The following is a 21,400-nucleotide window of genomic DNA, read 5'->3' on the forward strand; positions in this document are numbered from 1 at the left end:
TCTTCAAACCATAGTTCCTTTTCTGCTATACTTTCTTCGACAGATATCCCTAGATCTTATCAACAAGCCATTAGAAGTTCTCAGTGGAAAGAAGCTATGGATGCCAAAATTCAAGCCCTCCATGAGAATGATACTTGGGATCTTGTGCCAGCTCCTCTAGATGCTTCTATTGTTGGAAGCCATTGGGTCTATACGATCAAACTGAAATCAGATGGTTCTCTTGATCAATACACGGCCCGGTTAGTTGCCCAAGGATACAGTCAAGAATATGGGATTGATTATGAAGAAACATTTGCCCCGGTTGCTAAGATCACCACAGTTCGGACTCTTATGGCCATACCTGCTGTTTATTCCTGGACTATTTACCAATTAGATGTGAATAATGCTTTCCTTCATGGTGAACTAAAGGAGACAATCTACATGAAACCTCCTCCTAGATATTGCAGTGATCCTTCACGTGTCTGTCACTTGAAGAAGTCTTTATATGGCCTAAAGAAAGCACCCAGGGCTTGGTTTGAGTGCTTCAGGGATGTTGTTGTTGCAGTTGGGTATAATCAGAATTCCTCTGACTACTCCCTCTTTGTTAAGAGAAGGCCTCAGGGTATTACTATTCTTCTACTATATGTTGATGACATGCTTCTAATGGGGGATAATCATGACGGCATTTATGAGCTGAAGTCCTTACTTCATAACTCATTTCACATGAAGGACCTGGGTCCTCTCACTTACTTCTTGGGTTTGGAGGTTCATCGTAGCAGTCGAGGGTATTTTATTTGTCAACAAAAATGCGCCTCTGATCTCGTCAAACTAACTGGAATCACTGATGAGAAACATGTTGATACCCCCCTGGAGCTGAACATCAAGCTATCTAAATCCGAAGGCCTCATCCTTCCTGATACCCCCCTCGTCAGTCAATTTGTCTCTACCTCGAGACAACCTCATATGACTGTTGTTCACCGCATTATCCGTTATGTTAGAGACACAACCTCTCAGGGACTGTTTTTCTCTTCCTCATCATCCATACACTTGAGGGTTTATGTGGATGCTGATTGGGCTGGTTGCCCTGACACTCGTCAATCCACTATTGGTTGGTGCGTCTTCATAGGTGACTCTCTCATCTCCTGGAAGTGCAAGAAACAGCAAATTGTCTCTAAGTCTTCCACTGAAGCCGAGTATAGAGCTATGTCTTCTGCATGTAGCGAGATTGTTTGGCTAAAGTCACTTTTCATGGATCTTGGTATTTCTCTTCCTACTCCTATCCCTTTGTATGCTGACAACACTAGCGCTATCAAGATCGCATCTAATCCAGTCTTCCATGAAAGGACTAAACATATCAAGGTGGATTGTCACTCTATTAGAGACCTCCTTGTTGCGGGCTCTATATTTCTTTCTCATGTAGCCTTTCACATGCAAATTGCCAACATCTTCACCAAGGCCATGACTAAAAGCCGACATCTCATTCTTGTGGGCAAATTGATGCTGATGTCTACGCATCAATTTGAGGGGGAGTGTGAAGATATATCTTGATGTACACTATTAGAGTAGTCCTTGTTGTACAGTATTGTATTCTTATTATTTTATTTGTTCTTTTTATCTTTCAGCCCTGTAAGGGCATTCTTGTAACTGTACATATCTTTTATCTCTTTAATATAAAAGAGACTCTTTAGGGTGGGGGTCGACTATTCTGGACACCCCTAGATTTGTTTTCTTCTTGCTCTGGATTCAGTTCATATTTATAATTTGATTAGTAGCATCCCAACAAAAATCTTTACTTTAGGTGGAATTGGGCTAGACCATAACTCTCTAGTAGGAAAAGCTGGGCTTTCAATTAGAGTAACAAGTGATTTAAAGAAGGATGCGCATGTGAAAATTCCTTTAGCCAAAGGGGTCAATACCCTCTCATTAGAATCCAAGGAAACAAGGATAAGGTCCTGGAGCAAATTCAGCAAGGGAATCAGCTTGTTGGTTTCATTGTCTCTGAGGTTTGAAATATTGTAGATTCTTGGGAACAATTGGCAATAGTGAAGAATTTTCTTGCCAAATGTCCTCCCAAAATTTCACCCCCTTGTCAAGAAATAACATCATATCTTAATTTTGTAGGAAGGTTGGAAGTGAAGTCAAAATTTCTTTCCATAGGCTTCTTGCATAAGTTCTTCTAGCTGGTCCCAAGTCCTATCCATTGGGATGCAACCCGTAAATGATTTCAATCACCAGATGCCACAAAGCCTCTTTCTCCTTAGGGAACCTCCAAAGCTATTAGTCCCAAAAAAAAACCCTTTTTTCCTGAATATCCTCCTACCTCTTTTGTTTTGCTCACCTCCGACCACTTCACTAGATGATTTACTCTATTATTACCTGCACCCCACAAAAAAAAAACACTACTCTCTCATAGGGGCCTTAAACACCGAGAAAAAAAAAAATTGGAAGATCAGAAAGAGTGAATTTGATTAAAGTAACCCCCCCCCCCTTTTTTGATGCAATTCTTTTCCAAGAAGCTTGTTGACAATTCAGGCTTCAGTTTCTACTAAGCTAATATTTTGACAAACCCCTCTATTACCACCTCCCAGAAAGCCACATCCCTGGGATTACCCCTAGATTTTTTATTACTATAATCCTGGGTTTAAGGGATTTGAAATTGAAACCTTTTTGGCATTCAGCATTCTGTTTATATTCCTCGGATACCTCTACATGCCTATGTACACCTCGGGCCATAAGGAAAATGGTAGCCTGCATTCAAATTTCTAACCTACATAACTGAAGAATTTTTCCTTGCAATGGAGATCAATCAAACATATCCAGAATATTCACAAACAAAAATCCTCCACTGAACAAATAAATTCTAAGTCCTCTAATTTACTCACTGAAAACCAAATGAGCCAAATTCAATCATTCAAGGGCGTACCTCATAGTACAGTTCAACTGCTTCACGAGTGTAAACATGTTCTCTATCCCATGGTAATGGTGGACAAGTTTCTGAAAACATGTTTGAAGCTAAGGACATCAAGAAGGTTTCCAAGTGTATTAACTACATAATTTCATGTAAACATAGGCTTTAATATAAAAAGGAAAGACTACAAAGTGGATATCATGTCTAAGTGTGCTGAGAACACATCAGTTTCACAGAAGTCCTCAATAAAGTCACTGGACATAACCTCTGCATAGAGAAGAAGAGCGGGCCAGTGGAGAATATTATTTCTATCTAAAATAGGCTTTTTTATTCCAGTGAGTTCTTGATACATTGGTTTCCCAAGCTTCACCCCTCTATTCTCAATTGCAGAAGCAATATCCTGCACAAATTTAGCAGAAGCTTAGCAGAAGCAGGACTCAAATCATGAAGATCCTAAAAAGAGTTGCCTCCATACACTGCAAATATCTGACCTTAGCTGCAGCCACAGCCTCCTTAATTTGAGCCTCATGCAGTTCATGTTCTGATTTACGTAAATCAATTTGCTTTGCCAACTTCTTTAGTTCATCATTACTTGGGGACTGCTCAAGTCCAGCTCGGCAGAACAATGCTGCTTCAGTCAACAGATCTAAAGTCAAAGCAGCTTTGGTTGCTCGGTAAAGTGCCTAGTCAACAAGCCACTTTCTTCAAACTTCTACATCCATAGTTCCATGTTGAAGCAGAATGATCCAGAAAGTTCTAGAATAGAACAATAATTCCTGTATAAGAAAATGAACTTACAACCTTGACATTTGTAGGACATAGCCTTACTGCTTCTTCAGCATCCTCAAGAGCACGCCTATAGTTTCCGAGAAGTAGATTCACATGAGCACGGTTTGCATAAATGATTGAATTCTCAGAATCATACAAGGCCTTCTGATTTAGTGCCCTAGTGTAGCAATCAATAGCATCTGAGTAATGCTTTTTACCCATCTTGACATACTCATTACCTTTTTCCTGCATCAACAGTAGCATAAAAGGAATATGAAGGCAGATATACATTAAGGGACAGGAATTTTTGAATCAAACAGCAACATGAATATTTCTAGAATAAATAAACCAACACAAAAAACCAATCAAAAAATACAAGACTGAGTAATTCACTAATAAAAACCATTCTAATTGATGCAGGCATGAGAAAGAGAAAGTAATAACAGCCTATCTCTAGAAGTAGGTTTGTAATTTTTTTTCGTTTTCTTTTTCATCTTGGTCAACTTTGACTTCTTTTAGGTTTCTTTTTTATCCATTACTGTTGTAGGGATGTCTTCAAAGGAATCAGAATATTTTAAATAGTATTATTAGAGGTTTTTATAATTGAAAGAAGTTCAAGTTGCAGGTTTGCAACTTTTCTTTCAGCTTAAGTTATGGCTGTTTCAGGGGTCAAAGCTTGCCATTTTGGCTTATTTTGTCATTAAATAGGTTATTCAGTTACCAAGATATTGTGAATCTGATGTGTGAAAGTTATGGCCAGTTAGAGGTGGGGATTTGGGAAGGATCCTTTGCTTTGTACGACATGGTTGCTTGTTGCCAATATTTGGATGTTTCATCTATTTTCCTTTCTTAATGAAACAACATTTGCATACTTGTTTCCAATGAAACACCAACTACCCGTGGAATCAAACAACCATATGCCTTTTTTTTCCAAGAAAAGTTCACCCGCATGGCCTGTTTCGTATAGTCAAGCAAACCCTCTATAACTGTGCAGTGAAGCATCCTAAACTCGTCACTCCAAAGAACCTAGCATGGAAATTTTCTATGGCGAATTACCTACAATTTCCAGAAAAGTTCGCAACATGACAAGGTCCGCATGCTTGTTTTCGTCCATACCAGTTGGACATTTTAGTCGTAATGCTTTCTCACGCAGCCTGGTTTCAGTAGGCCTTAAAATCAAGATGACTATAAAAAATCATATTAAACTTAAATAGCATATCCATCTTCACCCTTCCAATACTATTCTTCAGTCTTCACAACTTCACAGAAGGTGCTAATAAAAAAAAAAAGCAGCACTGATTGAAAACCGAATTTATTTTCTCTGAACACTATCATATTGTAATTGTAGTCCAATCCAAAAAGAATTCCTAACACAATTTGGCTTCGAATCACCGAAGAAATCTACTTTTGTATCGGGCCCATAAAGATTGAAAAAAAAAAGAAGAACCCTAGTCAATGAACAGTTTTACCACAAGGAAACAGGAAACCCGGGCAATAGAACTTGCGTCTCAAATATGTGAAGAAAATCATGAAACCAAGGAAAAGAAATAAGTATACATACATACATACTAAAAAGAGAAAAAAAAAAAGAAAAGAAAAGAGGAGAGAAGAGAAGAGAGAAGACCTTAAGCTCGAGAGCCACTGACTCTTTAATGGCGATGATACCATCGATATCTGCTCTTTCGCTTGCCGTCGTCGGTTCCGAACCTGCTTCCATCCATAGAGCCATTTTCGATAAGGCTGTTGCTAGTACCAATCCAACTCCCAGTCCAGTGTTCACGACACGACTGCTTCAGTCTTTTTAATACTTCTGTTTGTCCAAGACAGCGCCCGCTCCAATTTCGGCTTTCGCCTGGCACGAGTCGCCGAGTCGGGTTGAATTCTAGATTGGTGTTTGGTATCGTAGTTGTTTCCAGTGAGGTGTTTTGCGGAGGAAACGGCAGTGCAATACCTCACTAAAAGTAGGAAACAGCCACAAATCGGCTTTCTTGTTATTTGGCACCGTTGCCGTTATGTAGGAAAATATGCAACGTTTTCACCTGTATTAGAAACAGCCGTTATGTTGTAAATTTTTTCTTGAGGGGGTTATTGTATGTCATCATGTACAATGTTATAACATATGGATATGCAACACTCGCTTAGCTTTATATCCAATGGACATTATTTACTTATTTGGAGATTCAACGGTTAAAATGTGTTAAAACCATATATCCAACGGTTTGGATCAAGGTTCAAATATCGATAGTCAAATATGCCGGTAGGAGCGTATCAATCTGTATCACGAGTCATTCTTTTTTTTTTTTTTCTTCAACCCGGTTCAAAGGGGTCTGTTTAAGGCCTCTCTACCCCCTAAACCGGGTAAAACTCTTTATACCAGTTTGATATGTATAGAAATTTTAAACCTTAGCTTGAATTGTTTAATTGTCATAATAAAAGGCCATCCATACGTTATGATGAAATGTAATTATGGCAAAGTTTATTCCATGTGAATTAATTCTGAACACACATTATGAAAAATAAATAAATAAATTTTCTTTGGAAATGTGAAAGATTTGTGGTGATAGACAGCAGAAACATCACAAAAATTAGGATGATAATAATTTAAACAAAAAAAAAAGCCTAACCTTACAGCATTTAAAAAAAATCATACGAACAATTATAGTGGATAGTGGTCATTTAGGGTTGGAAACGGATATTCGGATACATGTAGATCAAAATTCGGTTGTTTTGTTTGTATTTTGAAGTCGAATAGAATCTGATTTATATCATATTCGAATCAATTTTGGATCACAACCAGATATTAATATAATTAATAAATCAAACTTAAAAAATGATTAATAAAATTGACTAATTTGACCATAAAAAATATTTTTTTCTTGATATATTGATATGTTTAGGGTATATTATATTTATAATATTATCATATTATAATGTCTAAATGTTTCAATTTGCAAGGGTACATGCAATGTGCAATGCTAAGGATGGCAACAATGCAGGTTCAAAGAGGGTTTTGTAATTTGTGGACCCTATCCACCTCCTTAACCCTTCAAACCCATGCCTGCCCCAAAACTTGTAGTGTGTTGGATTTTGAAAATCCAAACTCTCTTGACCCTACCCTCTTTGCATTCAAGGGTAGGGTGGAGTGGATTTAGAACTCATATATAATTTTTTATTATTTCTTGTTATATATAAACAATAAACAAGTAAAATAATACAAACACACAACAAAAATTCCAATTATTTGATTAATACATGTAAAAAACATAAACTACCAATTATCCTTCACATAAAATTCAAAGTATTATTAAATTCAACACTCAATACATAAAGTTTATATGCTTTCCACTTAATACTATATCATACTTGTACGCGTACGGAGAATCCCAAAATCCATCCTTCAAGAAAAAAGAGCCCGTCAAAGCAAGTAGGGGCAAGTAACCACTAGGTAGGGTAGAAATTGCCATTTCTATGCAATGCACATGTGCGAGTATAATTATCAATTTGGTTCAAACTTAATTTTGTACATTTAATTTTAAGGTTGGACTCGGGTCTATCCAGACCTTGATACAATCCATTAACAAAACCATTCGGATATCAAGGACGAACTAATAACTCCCACTTAATTTATTGTATATCAAAAGGCAAACTAATAACTAAGATGGTATTTGTTCCATTTTTGTTTATTTGAAAATGGTGTTCAGCACCACGTAAGCGTTCCCCCCAATGGAATTTGAAATGTTGTTTAATTAAACTAATAAACATTTTTCTCAGGTTGTATGAAAGTTTCTCCCAACCCTTGGGCATTAAAAAATGTTTTTAACCACTTTTCTTGTTTTTTAAATAAAAATGCCATACGAAACATTTATTTAATAAATAATAATGGAACTAAACAACCCCTCAATGGTCCTCCTTATGTATGTTTCTCTAGAGAGTTCTTTCATGCTTAAGTCATGCATCGATATTCTAAGGTGGTGTTTGGAAGGGCTCAACCTGATAGCTTGGAAATTATCCATAAGCAGTGCTTTATTTTCAGATAATTTTCATTGTAAATGGATAAGCGCAAGTAGAAAAAGTATAAGAAAGCAGACAAATTTGAGGTTTAGAAGCATTTGGGATATATTCATATGTTAATCATTTTGAAGCTCTAACAAATAATTGGGAGGTTAATTTAGGCATTTAAAGATGTTCAAGATGTTAATAGTCATTTAAAACATAAATTTGAGGGCATTGACGATATTTAAAAGGAAATCTTAAAGTTTTAAAATATATTCCCCACTTTAAATGAAAAAAGGGTGAAAACTAGAAACCAATAAAAAAACTGCTTCTGCTTATCTACCAGAATGGTTTAAAATTATCCCTAAGGAGAAACTAGATGTGATGTGCCAAACGGTTCTTAAATTCAAAAAGCTCAAAAAAGCTTGTTGGAGAAGTTCCCCCAAGCGTGTATCTCTTTATTTAGATTTGTGGTCATCCAATAGTTTAGAAGAAATAAAACCAACTTCAGTTAATGATCTATTAAACTAAAAAAGAAAATAAATCCATTAGTAAAAAATAAGAAAAAACTATAAGATGATTTTTACTGAAGGAAAGAACCATAAGATGGATCACCCTGTCTAGTTGAAGTCTTAAAACATTTATATATTGTAAATGATTTTTATTGAAGGAAAGAACTATAAGATGGATCTATCAATGATCTATTAAACTCATTTGATCTAACAAGTATTTATGTCAAAAAATAAAATAATTTTTTTTCTACTTTTTTTAGAAAAATCCAAAAATTAGAAAAGAATTTGTTTTATATATGTTTTAAGTGATTTTCATGATAAGGAAGAACTATAAGTTGGATTTTATCAATAGCCTATCACAAACAATTTATTATGTCTTAGTCCTACAATGATTTTTTTAGTAGATTGAAGCTCAAACATTGGTTGATATATTACTAGTAAAGTTAATATATGACATCTAAATGTTAGAGTCAAATATTATTGGTTGTAATCTATCTCTTTATATAAACCAATGAAGTGTGCATTTTCTATGTTTATAGTTTATTAATAGTTATTTCAATCTTAAATTATTGGTGTATAGTGTTCAACATATAAACTCTTGATGTGCAAACTCCTTCAAGACTCAAGAGCATCGATACTTTGAAACGTGGTGTCATTGGCACATTTGCGATACTAACATTTTTAACCTTGAAAATTCCTAATATATAGGCTAATGAAAAAGTAGAGGAAATTCACTTCTCAAGCAACCCTTTACAAGACTAATATCTGGCAAAGGCAATGTAGTGATTCAACGTGTTTGTATTGGAGAACTATGCTCAAACATGTATGTGGCCCTTGATTCCTATTCAATCATGACCCAAATTTCAAAGCTGGGGTTTAAAATAAATGGTTTTTCCCAAACCTGATTTGATCAAAGCCTTCGCATGATTCCAATCTCATACTATTTTATAATATACTAACAAATATTAGGTTCTCCAATTTTCTTTCATGTTTTTCCACAAATTTTCCCCTTAGAGGTTGAGTGATGGCTGCAAACGTAGACCGTTCAACCAGCCTATGCTGCGATTTCCAGTCTGAATTTCAGAATACTAATCTTTGATATAATTTTTCTATCAAATAATTTACAGAAATTATAGATACTCTGCAATTATCCGTTGTTAAAATCAACCAGCAATTTCAAATATTGATACAACAATAAAATACAAAGAGCATCCTTCAAATTAGATAGCTTGAATCACATTGTTCCATTTCTACACCTACAGGAGTAGTGAGAAACCTCTCAATGAATAAACCAAATGTTATAGGGATGCTGCTATTGTTTTCCAAGATTCATGTCAATGCACTGAGAATTCCTATCCACTGCCATTTTTCAATCTTTTTCTTTCCTTTCTTCGTTGGTCACGCAAGCCTAGAAAAAGAGAAAACTCAGTCCTGGAAATAGATTTAAAAAAGAAAACAGAATTGTAAATCAAAATATAAAAACAAAACGGGAAATGGGCATACGCTTTTTTTCTTCTTTCCTCTTTCTTCTTATATTCTCTATATTTCTTCGCTTTTCTGCCAATTCTTTCAAGTCCATGCGCATCTGACAAATATATGAAAAATAAATTTAAAAAATGGTAATGTATATGAAAAGGCCTAATTGACATGAAAACCATTTTATATTTACAGTTGAGACTTGAGACATCACAACCAGGGCCATTAGCCCATTGCTTGGTTTAATGGTAAAATTTCAGGCTGACAAGAGTGGAGAACATGGGTTTGAGTCTGAGAACATCACTTTGTGCAAAAATGCCGAAGGTTGGATATTTATCCAGTCCACCCCTCCCAATACTCCAGATAGCTGGGACTAACATTGAGTAATGACCTTTTTTAGTTAAGACATCATAACCCTTAGCATTTAATTTCTGGTGCCATCTAACTAAAATAAAATTATAATAACTCTGTAAGTCAGCACAAAAGCTTCATGAGTTCCTAGTTTTAGGAAATTAGTGCCTGGCATCTGATCCATAATGTAATAACTATTTGTCATTTTGTCCTAAGAGGATTTATCCTACGCAGTTCAAACCAAATTATGGACATTTTTTCTTGAAAGAATCAGCTGAAAGGAATAAGATGCTAGGTGGATGTGAATCTCGAACCATACCTCAGGGCCAGCACGCCTAAGTGCTTGGAGCGGCTCCATGCAATCCTGACCAATAACCACAAATTTACTTCGTTTGCTTTCATTGTGGCTTCTATTCTCAACTAGTTTCTTCCTAGCTAATTCTTCAAATTGGTGTTGAAGGAGGGGGGAAACACCAGCCTAGGACAAATCCAACAAAAATTAGTTCAAAGTAATAACATCATATGAAACACATTAAGGATTCATGTGCACCACTGAAAAGATGATGGTAGATAAAGAAGACTTTATATTGGTATCACTTGTATCAGTTAAAGCAAGGATAGTAAAGACTGACCCAACTTGCTCAAACCGGAACCCAACTCATGTTGGGCTACACCACAATTTAGTTGGGTATCACAATCTTATGTAATGTAATAATGCATATGCATAATGTTGTGTATGAAAAACTCTGAAAAAATGGGGCATATGTGGCATTTGAACCTTCACCTTTCATTTGATACAAGACCACTGTTACCAGAAAAAACAATACTTGGAAGGGGAAAAAAGAAAAGAGAGAAATATTCTTGCATAGACCATACCATTTTACTCTGAGCTAACCGGCATGTGATAATCCGGCCAACAATTTGCAAGGAAGAAAAGATTTTTCCATTAGTCCAACAACAATACCAGAAAGGCATGATACCTAAAAGCTTCTAACCAATCAACTGGTATCATAAAAGTGGCAACCAATCAGCTGGTATTCATCAAAATTCACTGGGGGGGGGGGTGGTTCTGATTGGTCAATGGTATCATAACCCTTCTGGCATCATAGAAATTGCCCATTCACATTCCTGGTATGCCGTATTCATAATTTATTCATCAACAAATAAAATATGCCTTTTAACAACAAAAAAACAATGCAAATATTACTTCTTAAAAGGATGCTAATTGCTAAGGCACTTGTAATTTATATTTATACAGTGCTTGAATCTTCAGCAATGAGGAATTCTGTAACCTCACTTTGGGAGAATCCTGCTGCTGGTTTCATCAAGACGAATTTTGATGGGTGCAGCCTGGGTAAATCCGGGCCAATCTGGAATTGGGGGTGTTTTTAGGGATGATGAGGGACATATTTTAGAATTATTTACTGGACATGGAGGGGTTGGAGATTCAACTAGAGCAGAACTATGGGCTGTGTTGGAGTAAGAAGGGCCAAGTCTATGAACTACAGGCATCTAATTATTGAAGGTGACTGGAGTGGTAACAGGATGGATGATATGAAATCAAGAGATATTTTGAATACTGGCATGTACAAGGGAGGTGAGAGATATTCTGAATGTTTTAATAGCTACAGTTGTTTGGGTTCCAAGGTCTGCCAATGCTTTGGCAGATACTCTAGCAAAATATGGGGCAACGAGGAATTGGACATATGAGTGTTTGATTGACCAACCAAGAGGATCTTGTGATGGATGCTGGATTGCATTGCTGAAATGGAATCGGTACTCTAACTAGTTCAGATAAAAATTTTCCCATTGTAAAAAAAGTTCACAAAACAATATTGCTTCAAAGTTGAACTCTGTGCCTTGCATCCTGGGATAAAAAAGAAGTAGCAGAAAATGAAAATTGACTTAGAAATGCAAAAAACACTCTTACAATTAAAAACTTAGAAGCATTAGAATATGAAACACAAAATGTATAATGCAAAAGAAAGTACAAGAAAATAAGTTCTAGAGTATAAATTCTTACAGAAGAAAGGTTATAATGTAAACAGAAAAAAAGAACAAAATTACAAATGAATACCCCTGCCAAAAAGCGATGTGAGAAGGTTTTTGGTTGCAAAGGGCGTGAAAGCAGAACATTCAGTTCCTGCAATTTAAAATAAATGAAATTATTTTAAAAGTTAAAAAGTTCATTTAGAAAAAAATAGGCATGTCAATGAAGTATTAAAAATCAGATTAACTATACATTAAAATGCCAATCGAGGCGTATGATGTAATCAACAAAGAAATCAACCATTAGAGCACACCTGCTGCAATTGCTTTAAATGAATGGAGCTGATTTTCTTTTTCTTATGACTGCTAACTCTTTCTTCCTCACTCTCATTGTCCTCTATAACCAATTCCACCGACTCTGCATTCCGTTCCAACCAACTTTTTTTTGCCCTTTCCTGGAAAAATCTCAGAATTTGAAAAGAAAAAAATGTTCAACATGGAAACAAAATAAAACAAAATTCATGGCATATAATGACAAAATAAACTAACAAATCCTAGCTCTATGAAAACATAATCAGTGCTCAGTCTGTCAGTCAGCATCATGTTCACTACCAGATATGAACGCTGTTCTGACTTCAATGCAACCAAGAAGATGAACAAGGCATATACGCACAATCAGTAAAATATCTAGACCCAACAATTATGCAAATCAAGACAAGTCATCTCCTCACTAGGAACATGAAAACCATATAACCTATCAAAACACAACAGACAGACAAATGGAAGAGTCTGCTAATTGGATTATTTAGTGAAAGAACATATAATGGAGTCTAAAGAGACACATGTTTGTCTTGCAGCCCTCCACTGATGGGAAAAAGTTTCAGCTTAAAAACCTGAAGCCATGCTTACAAAAAGGTGATCAGAAAGTCTCAAAGAGTTGAGAAAAAGGTGTCAATTAGCTGGTTCTATAGACCTGCATGATTCACCGTTGAATAGCAAAAAGAAGTTGAAGTCAATCCTTAGTCATGGTCTTTGGCTTGTCATTGATTAGAGATGTCCAAGAGTGATAGAGTCGAGGGAGAGGTGGTAAAGGTAAGAAACAAATAGTGAAGATGAGAGGTACAGTTATCAAGGCATTGTCTAGGCAACCCCGTGCTCTTGGTTAGGTGGACACCCTATTATAATATCATTAGTATGACTATATCTTATTAGCCATAATAAAGCTTTATTATTGAAAAATAAAAGAACCAAGGGTTTTGAGAAGAGAAAAAAGGATAAAGAGGTCTCCGTTTTTCTTCTCTCTCTCTCTCACATGAAGTAAAACAGCAGAGAAACTTTAGTTGCTAATTTGATATGAAATTGCACAATTAAAGACTTTTTATATCAGTGTTATTCTTGAAGGCATTAAAATTAAGTGTTTGTCATTTCAGCAATGCAGAGAAACTTAGTGTTTGTCATGTTTTGAGAAGAAATTTAAGGTTCTTAATAAAGAGAAATACTATTTTTTCAATTAATATGCATGCTGAATGAGTTACAAATCTAACAATTTGAGTTTGACATATGCAACAATTTAAAAGAAAAACATCCCATGACTTTATTTCTAAAAAACACTTGGTATAAAATTTCTCAACAACTAGTACTGTTCTCAAAACATCAGACCAGAAAAATGCAAGTAAATATTCAGGATATCATCATCAATTGGATTTAGAGTCACAGACCATAGTACTGGACAGCCTAATTATGTTGAACAATGAGCAATTGCAAATTTCCCTTATAAAGAGACAAATTAGGAAGTGCTAACTTTGTTTAACTTGTACTTAGGGGTGTTCACATTAAATGTCAAACCGACCAAACCGAACCGATCCTGTATGTTTAAGGAATTACTATTTAGTCCCTACCCTATACGTTAAATGTTGATATATTTTATTTGTGTTTTGTTTGAACTTTGAAAAAAAAAATTAGTTATTTATGATAAAAACTAAAAACGCAAAACCAATACAATATAATACAATAGTATAATGTTTAATTCAGTTTTGTATAAATTTAAATATATATTGACAAAAAATCAGTTCTACATAAAAAAACTAATCGATTTAAATATATATTTTGGTTTTGCATAAAAACTAAAAAGAAATAAACTTAAATATAAATAGATATTTCAGTTTAAGATATATATAAAAACCGACTAAACCGACCCTTCATGTTTGGGTTGGTTTTGCTTCAGGGTTGGTCGGTTTCGGTTTAGTCAATAAGTAAACCGACTAAGTCGGAGTGGTTGAAGAAAATGACTCAAACCGACCCAACCCGACCCGCGAACACCCTACTTGTACTCACCAAAAAGCTTTATTATAACTTGTATCCATTCAACCCATTTTTCTGTAACTAAAATTAGCAATATCATTTGAATAACTGCATCAGAGACTAAAACTATAAACATTCAGTAGTACATCTACAAATATCTTCAGCCAAGAAAAGGTCAGTTTACCTGGGAGTCCTTCCGCAAAATCTTGTCTATCTGTCGTGCAAGAGATAATTGCTTTGTAACTTCTGGCATGTACATATTATCTACTGGAAACCGCTGGAGTGTTTCCTGCATAAAGAGTGGATAATTGTTTTGCGTTCAAGTTTAATCACTGTGAAAGTGTTAAGTGTTATTATTGATAAAAAAAAAAGTGTTAAGTGTTATTTAACATACATAACAATGCCAGAAGAAAGTACAGTCTATAGACAGCCTTTCAAATGAAAAAGCCACCAACAGGCAAGAAAAAACTAAAACAAGACAACAAAACAAAATACTACAAGCTATCCCAGAAGAGATGTCCCTGATGCAAGTCTCTCCTCCCAATCCACACCTCCAGTGAGACTATATATCAACAAATCAGCAGAATCTTGGAATCCATCTCAATTAGGGCTGCAAGTCCGATTGCCCAACTTTAAGAATTTCAACTACATCAGGCTCGGGTAAGGGTTGGGACCCATTGAAAATTTGACAAATTCCCAACCCAATCCGACCCAAGGTAAACACGTAATCTCAATAAAGTGTCCACCTGGAGGTTCAGGACCTGAGATTAGCTAATGCATCAGTTTCTATAGAGTTTTCATAGGAGATTCAAAATATATGATCTGCTGACTGAAAGGAGAAATGGCAGGACATCTATGATACCCAGATGTTCATGCCTAGCATCCCTGTGCCAGATAAAATACTTGTTGGATACTGCATGTTTACTTCTAGATGTACTTCATAGCATTAGCACTTCTAAAATATGTAAAATGGTACATTTTACCGAATTATAAACTATAAAATATATGCATGTGTTAGAAATTTAATTAAATTTGGCAAGACAGTCTTGAGAAATGACATTTAGCTTCAAAAACTATATAAACCCATGCTGTAGTCATATACATGGGATATCGGTACCTATATCCATATCCAGGATTTTAGGAAATAGAGAATTGTATCCCCGTTTCCCATATCCATTTGTGCCCTTAACCTGTATCTGCATCATAATAGAGTATTGAAATTTCAGACAATTAGGGAAGCAAGACACCTAATTCACATATTGGAAGCAGAAGTTTTCTGGATACCAGGGTCAGATAACTCTTTTGCTAATTCCATAGCTTGTGAGGGAGTTAGTAGACAGGTTCTGATCTGGGGTGAATACCCACTGGGAGAAACATTAGTATTTCCTGTATAAGGTGCTCTATCAGGGTCAGGGGCAATGGGGGAGCAGCATTGGACAAGCTCATCAGAATTGTCATTTTGTATAAAGAAGCTGCACATCGTGTATATCTACATTGTACATTTCTGATAATAAAATATATATAACTTACTAATAAAAACAAAAAACAAGTGTCCACTGGAAGCCAATGTAGTCTCCCAAATTTGATAACACATAAACCAGGGGTCATCGAAACCATCATGGATCCACCCAATAATAGTCTGGTAGGGCCCATTTGGTGTCTTTCCGTGCAGTCTTTCAGCTGTTTACAAGCCGGGAAGACCAATTTTCGGTCTATTCCCGTTTGGCTTGCAAAAGATCTAGCTGCCAAAAGATGGAGCGCCGAAAAGACGCGAGAATCCCATTTCGGGCTGATTTCGGGAAGCTTCAAATGAAGCTTTCCACGTCTTTTGCGTTTTATTCTCACGCGGAAAGATACGGAAAGACCTGCATCTGCCAAACGTGCTTTGGGCTGCTCAGATCTTCATGCAAAAGCTCAATCTGTCTTTTGCATGTCAGAGCTACCAGAAGATCTTCCCAAAAAGACGCACCAAACGGGCCCCAAATTTCATCTTGACTTGATTGTAAATCAGGTGTATCAGCTGGAAGCCACATTTTTTTCCTTGATATATGATGAACCAAGCTGAACCAATGTTCTGTGGGTCACTTCTGCTAGTAGAATCTGGAAGTCTGCTGCCCTTTCCAAAATAAATTTTTTTGAACTGCAGATTTGGGGAAGTGCCTAACTCGAGACAAGCTAGCAGGGGAATGAAGCTGCACCAAGTGGGATGTGTTTTCTGTCTTTGGGAATTGGAGTCAGATAACCACCTATTTTTGCACTGTCCTTATTCTACCAAGATCTGGAGAATAGTTCTTGATACTTTTGGGTGGGTACAGTGCTTTGTTTATTCCATTTCAGCATTGCTGATGAGTTGACAGATTAAAGGGCCGAGTGAAAAAGGGAATATTGTGCGGCACTTGATTCCTATGGCTATGTTATGGTGTGTGTGGCAGGAGAGTAATGCTCTAATTTTTGAAAGCACCAGTACCAAATCAAATTGTCCACAAGGCACAACCACATGATAACCATCCTCTACCATTAGATGATACAAGCCGAGAAATACATCAATTTTGCTTGTCCCCCCTTCCAAATCAGTCCTCAAAACATATATATCTCCATAAGATCACCTGTAGCATGACACAACAAGTGCCACACAATATTCCCTTTTCAAACCAGCACACAAAATAGAAGGAAAAACTCTCATAGCAATCAAATAAGAAGCTTGAGGAACACAATCAATTCTCTATAGAAGTTGGCTATGGGGATTAGAAGAAGAAGACAATCCATGCAGAAACTGGTTCAATAACAATAAGATGAGGCCTAGCAATACTCTTTTATAGACCAACCATGGTTTAAAATGCCTACACATTTTTCCAAAAAAAAAATGTCTACACATTTTAAAATACTTCCATGAGTTATTTTCATTTCTATACAAAAGTATTACTGGAAAACATCATGACAAATATCCAAGTGCGTAAAACTCTTTTATGTTGCTCTCATCAAGTTTTACTTTGTTAATCCTATCAATATAAGGTCTTTAATTTACATGCACATGGAAATTATCCAAATAATTTATTTAGATATGTTGTGATCTCTTTAAACCCATTATTGTGCAAATTTATGATAATAGATGACTCATTCCTTCTTGTTTTCCTTTAGGGAATATTTTTTATTATGCATAATTTTTTTGATCAATAACAGAACCATTTCATTAGATAATTAAGAAAAGGTACAAGGGCGGGGGGAGGTCAACTCTCTCATTATGCATAATTTGATAAAACATCATTAATGTTTTAACTTTTAATATTTCAAACTCTTACGAAATGATAAACAACATAATAGCATAACAAGCATACAATTAGCAAGAAAAAAGCATTACAAGCATATTCACATGTAAATCATAACTCTTATGCTAAACAAAACATAATACAATAATGTTGATAACTAAAATATCGATAGTGATACTATATGACAGCTTTTTAAACCCTAACGTTATTCAAAGTAGAAAAAGAAGCTATATTGAATTGCTGAAATCATTTTAAAATCATCATCTTTATTAGTTTAGAATAATATAATTATTTGAAAGAGTATTTCTTATAATTTCAAAGAAGAAAAAACATAAAAGATATTCATAGATTAATGTTTAGAATGTTATATAATTTTTTTTATTGAAAACGGTAGCTTCATTAATATAACTTAAGAATAACTTTCCAGATTTAAGTACAGCTGTCAACCCCTAAGTAGGTGTTGAGCCCCCAGTAATCTTTCTTACAAAACTGCCCATAACATTCTCTCCCTCACAGTCCCTTGTTTAGCCAACGTGTCAGCTAAACCATTAGCTGATCTCCTTGTCCATTTGAAGCGTGTACCTATCCCCCTTGTTATGTTGAGGATTTCCCTTATGGGCTGTCTATAAATCCAGGCTCCCAACTTACTAGATTGCAGCCACTCAATCAACAATTTAGAGTCTCCCTCTATCTCAATTTGGTGTAACCCCAATTGTTTGGCATATCTTAGACCTTGAAGCAAGGCCATCACCTCCTCTCTCAATGAGTCCCCCACTCCTATTGGTCCTAAAAACAATGCCACAATTCTGCCATTTTCATCTCTGAATACTCCTCCTATCTTCAGCTGAGAAGTCTTTAAACAAATCCAAAGTTTTCAACCATTGAATAGTCATAATAATTATCCTTTCTACAATTGCCTCCTTGGATTTCTCCACTCCTTTAAAGATTCTATTGTTCCTTTCTTCCCAAACTGGCCATAAGATAGCTGCTCTTGTGGTTCTCCACATTAATCTTCCACGCCTCTTCAGTTGCCTGAAAAAGCTTGGGTCAAAAAGGCTTGCCACATTGGGGGGACGTGTCCACCTACAACCAAAAATAGAAGAGAACCAAGTCCAAATAAAGCACACAAATGGACAAGAAATTAATAGGTGTGTGATCATCTCACCAAATCCCAAGTAGAGGCTACAAACATGGGGTGATAGGCATACATTTGGTCTTTTTCTTTGCAACATATCTAGAGTATTTATCTTTTGGAGAACCACCTCCCAACAAAAAGCTCGAATTTTTGGGGGTACAAGCTGACTGTTAGACAGTGTATGCCCTTAGCTCCAATCAAATTGATGTACATTATGACATTTATTGTAATTGAATGAAGTACATATTTGATTCTTGTTATAGTGATGTGTTTCTGTGCAATACCCTTAAACTGGACACTTGTGAGACTCGTGTTAGTTAGAATGTTCACAGCCGTTGGATAAGTCTGGGGAAATTTATCCTGCTAAGGCTGACATTGATGTGCCGCCAAGTGTTGGGGTGGCCTGTCTCAGCTGCCAGGGTGAGACCCGAGGTGCATGCAGTGTAGGTTTACTTGAAACCCTGAACCGGACCAGATTTCCAGTATTGCCCTGGACCTTGGTGATTAGTGGGCAAAACTGGAAAGTTACACATGACCCCTAAACTCGATTATGATACTTCACTAGGTGTCGGATTGGGCTGTCTTTGATATGCCAATCAGTGAGATCCTTAGCGAGGGTCAAAACCTGGGTATGTTGGGACAGTCCAAGAATTCATCTGAGTGGGTGATCATAGTGATAGGATCAGCCCCTTTGTCGGACAAAGGTAATGATCGGGGATGCACTCTCTCTGATGAAAACCAAGACTGCCGGCAGCCGATTTCAATCGTTGAAATTTGTTGTGCAAAATATATTTTATATACGAATATAAATATATATATTATGGTTTCAAATTGTTTGCAAAAGGTTTTAATTCCCAGGATCCATGTGAGTAGAGAGTGCAGCACTGTTCCTTGCAGCCGAGGGAGAGGTCCTCTCTTGTCGGGCAGTGTATGATCATTATGGGCTGAGAGGTTAAGTGTAAGACCACTAAGGGTAATACCTGATGGGCTAATCTTGCATCTGCCCATAGTCCCTGGGTTTTTATAAGGTGGCTTGGCCCAGGGACCACTTAGTGTAAGTGTTGGGCCCATTAGAAGTCCATGTGATGGGCTTCAGAGGGTTCACTGTCTTTTCAGTGAATTCGACCAGGCCTTGCAACAGAGGTTGGGCTGAACCCATGTGGCTGATGTGTAGATCAATGTTTGGGTCCCACGCCATACAAAGAAGCCCAACTAGGCAGCAGGTTGGAAGCAGTTTGAGCACTTAGACTTAATGGGCCTAAAGCCCATTTCGAACTGGCCTAATTTGATTAGTTGAATAAAGGGGCGGATCTGGGATTAAATCAACAGATAGGATAGGGTCTTACCCTATCCACTCAGAGAGTCCAAATCTGAATTCAGATCTGGAAACCTCCTAATGAGATTAGGAGAGAGCTGATCTAATCTGCAGATAAGATAAGGGATTATCCTTATCTCTTAAAGAGAACTCATTTTCCAAATACAAATTTGGATTAGGAAACTCCTAATGAGATTAGGAGCTCTCTTTAAGGCTATAAAAGGAGGAAGGGGGCGAACCATTCAGATCATGCCATCAGATCCCAAGCATCCAGAGATCAGATCTCTAGAACACCCAGAGGGAAAATAACAACAGTGTGACTGCGCCATCTTCTCCCCTGCGATCTCCTCCAGTTGCCGCCACAGCCAGTTCGATCTCCACCCTTTGTAGGAGCGATCAAGAAGTGTCTTGATATCAGTCTTTGGAGAAAGGCTGATCAGAAGTCGTGCTCACTGCCTCCATCGAATTCTTGCTGAAGAATTCGGTTCGTTGGACGGACCCTGCTGATTCTACTCCACCATTCACTGTGTCATCTTCAGTGGGAACAGTCTTTGGAGTCTTTCTTTGGGCATGAACGCCTTCGTTGGGAGATATTGCATCTTCGTATCAGGTATATCCCTCTCCTACTGTTTTGGTTCAGATCTGGTTCGGTTCTTGGTACAAGATTGATCCTTGAAAAATGCAGTTTTTCTAAAACAGGGAATGCGATTCCCACATGGGAGAGAGAGAAATTTTTGAAATTTCGCCCTACCTTCCTACAGGGTTCGGCCATCCATATGATGGATCTCTCATCCCTTCATTGACACCAAATCTCCTTTGAAGGAAAGCTCCTTACAGGGTTTGATGATTGAATGAGGACATCAAAAAAGGAGGAACAAGTGAACACGCCAGATGGGGAAGGTTTCCAAATTCTACTGTCCAAACAAGATTGATCCAGGTAGGTTGACCCTAGAAGGTTAATTAATTTTTCTTTTGGAAAAGGTAAAGTAATATTTATTGAGATAAGAGATACACAAGGGAGGCTGAGATCAGTCCCAGAAAGGCCGACTGATCTAATCAGCAGTTACACATTCCACCAAGAACTAGAAAAAGAAACAGCACAAATTGCAATTTCTGAAATCCTCAAACATAGACACCTAAGAAACCAATTTGCCCATTGCTTTCTGAATTAGCTCTTTCGGACATAAAGCCTTGTTACAGAATATCCTTCTATTCCTCTCAGTCCAGATGGACCATAACACAGCATTAGGGATAGTCTTCCAAACAATCTTCTTTTTCTTGATCAACCCCATGAGCTTCCAGCAACACAACAGCTCCTTCACCGAACTTGGCATGACCCAACTTAAGTTCATAGAGCTGAAGAAATGATTCCACAGCTGAGAAGAAAACGGGTAGTGAATACACAAA

The 21,400-nt window shown here is 36.7% G+C and overlaps 2 protein-coding genes across 4 annotated transcripts in view; both read right to left on the reverse strand.

Annotated features, from left to right (window-relative positions):
* The window catches only part of TPR2 (Tetratricopeptide repeat (TPR)-like superfamily protein), a 33,619-nt gene extending 28,059 nt beyond the window's left edge, over positions 1–5,560 (reverse strand). Inside the window, exons 1-5 of one of the 2 annotated variants that reach the window (XM_088894802.1) lie at positions 5,280–5,558; positions 3,689–3,901; positions 3,379–3,570; positions 3,085–3,287; positions 2,903–2,981 (exon numbers count right to left, since the gene is read on the reverse strand). In XM_088894802.1, the coding sequence (XP_088750928.1) occupies positions 2,903–2,981; positions 3,085–3,287; positions 3,379–3,570; positions 3,689–3,901; positions 5,280–5,384 (792 nt within the window). In that variant the 5' untranslated portion in view covers positions 5,385–5,558. Of the gene's footprint in view, positions 1–2,902; positions 2,982–3,084; positions 3,288–3,378; positions 3,571–3,688; positions 3,902–5,279 lie in introns of both variants that reach the window. The other variant, XM_088894803.1, reaches the window with a different exon arrangement.
* Positions 5,561–9,238: 3,678 nt separating this feature from the next.
* Positions 9,239–21,400, reverse strand: part of LOC104602729 (P-loop containing nucleoside triphosphate hydrolases superfamily protein) — a 59,497-nt gene continuing 47,335 nt past the window's right edge. For both annotated transcript variants that reach the window (XM_010266511.3, XM_010266510.3), the window contains exons 10-15: positions 14,462–14,566; positions 12,291–12,431; positions 12,065–12,130; positions 10,307–10,465; positions 9,664–9,745; positions 9,239–9,568 (exon numbers count right to left, since the gene is read on the reverse strand). In XM_010266511.3, coding sequence (XP_010264813.2) covers positions 9,513–9,568; positions 9,664–9,745; positions 10,307–10,465; positions 12,065–12,130; positions 12,291–12,431; positions 14,462–14,566 — 609 coding nt within the window. In that variant the 3' untranslated portion in view covers positions 9,239–9,512. The remainder of the gene's footprint in view (positions 9,569–9,663; positions 9,746–10,306; positions 10,466–12,064; positions 12,131–12,290; positions 12,432–14,461; positions 14,567–21,400) is intronic.

This window comes from Nelumbo nucifera, chromosome 1 (genome assembly GCF_055504915.1).
Source record: "Nelumbo nucifera cultivar China Antique chromosome 1, China Antique-T2T, whole genome shotgun sequence".
NCBI classification, from domain to species: Eukaryota; Viridiplantae; Streptophyta; class Magnoliopsida; order Proteales; family Nelumbonaceae; genus Nelumbo; species Nelumbo nucifera.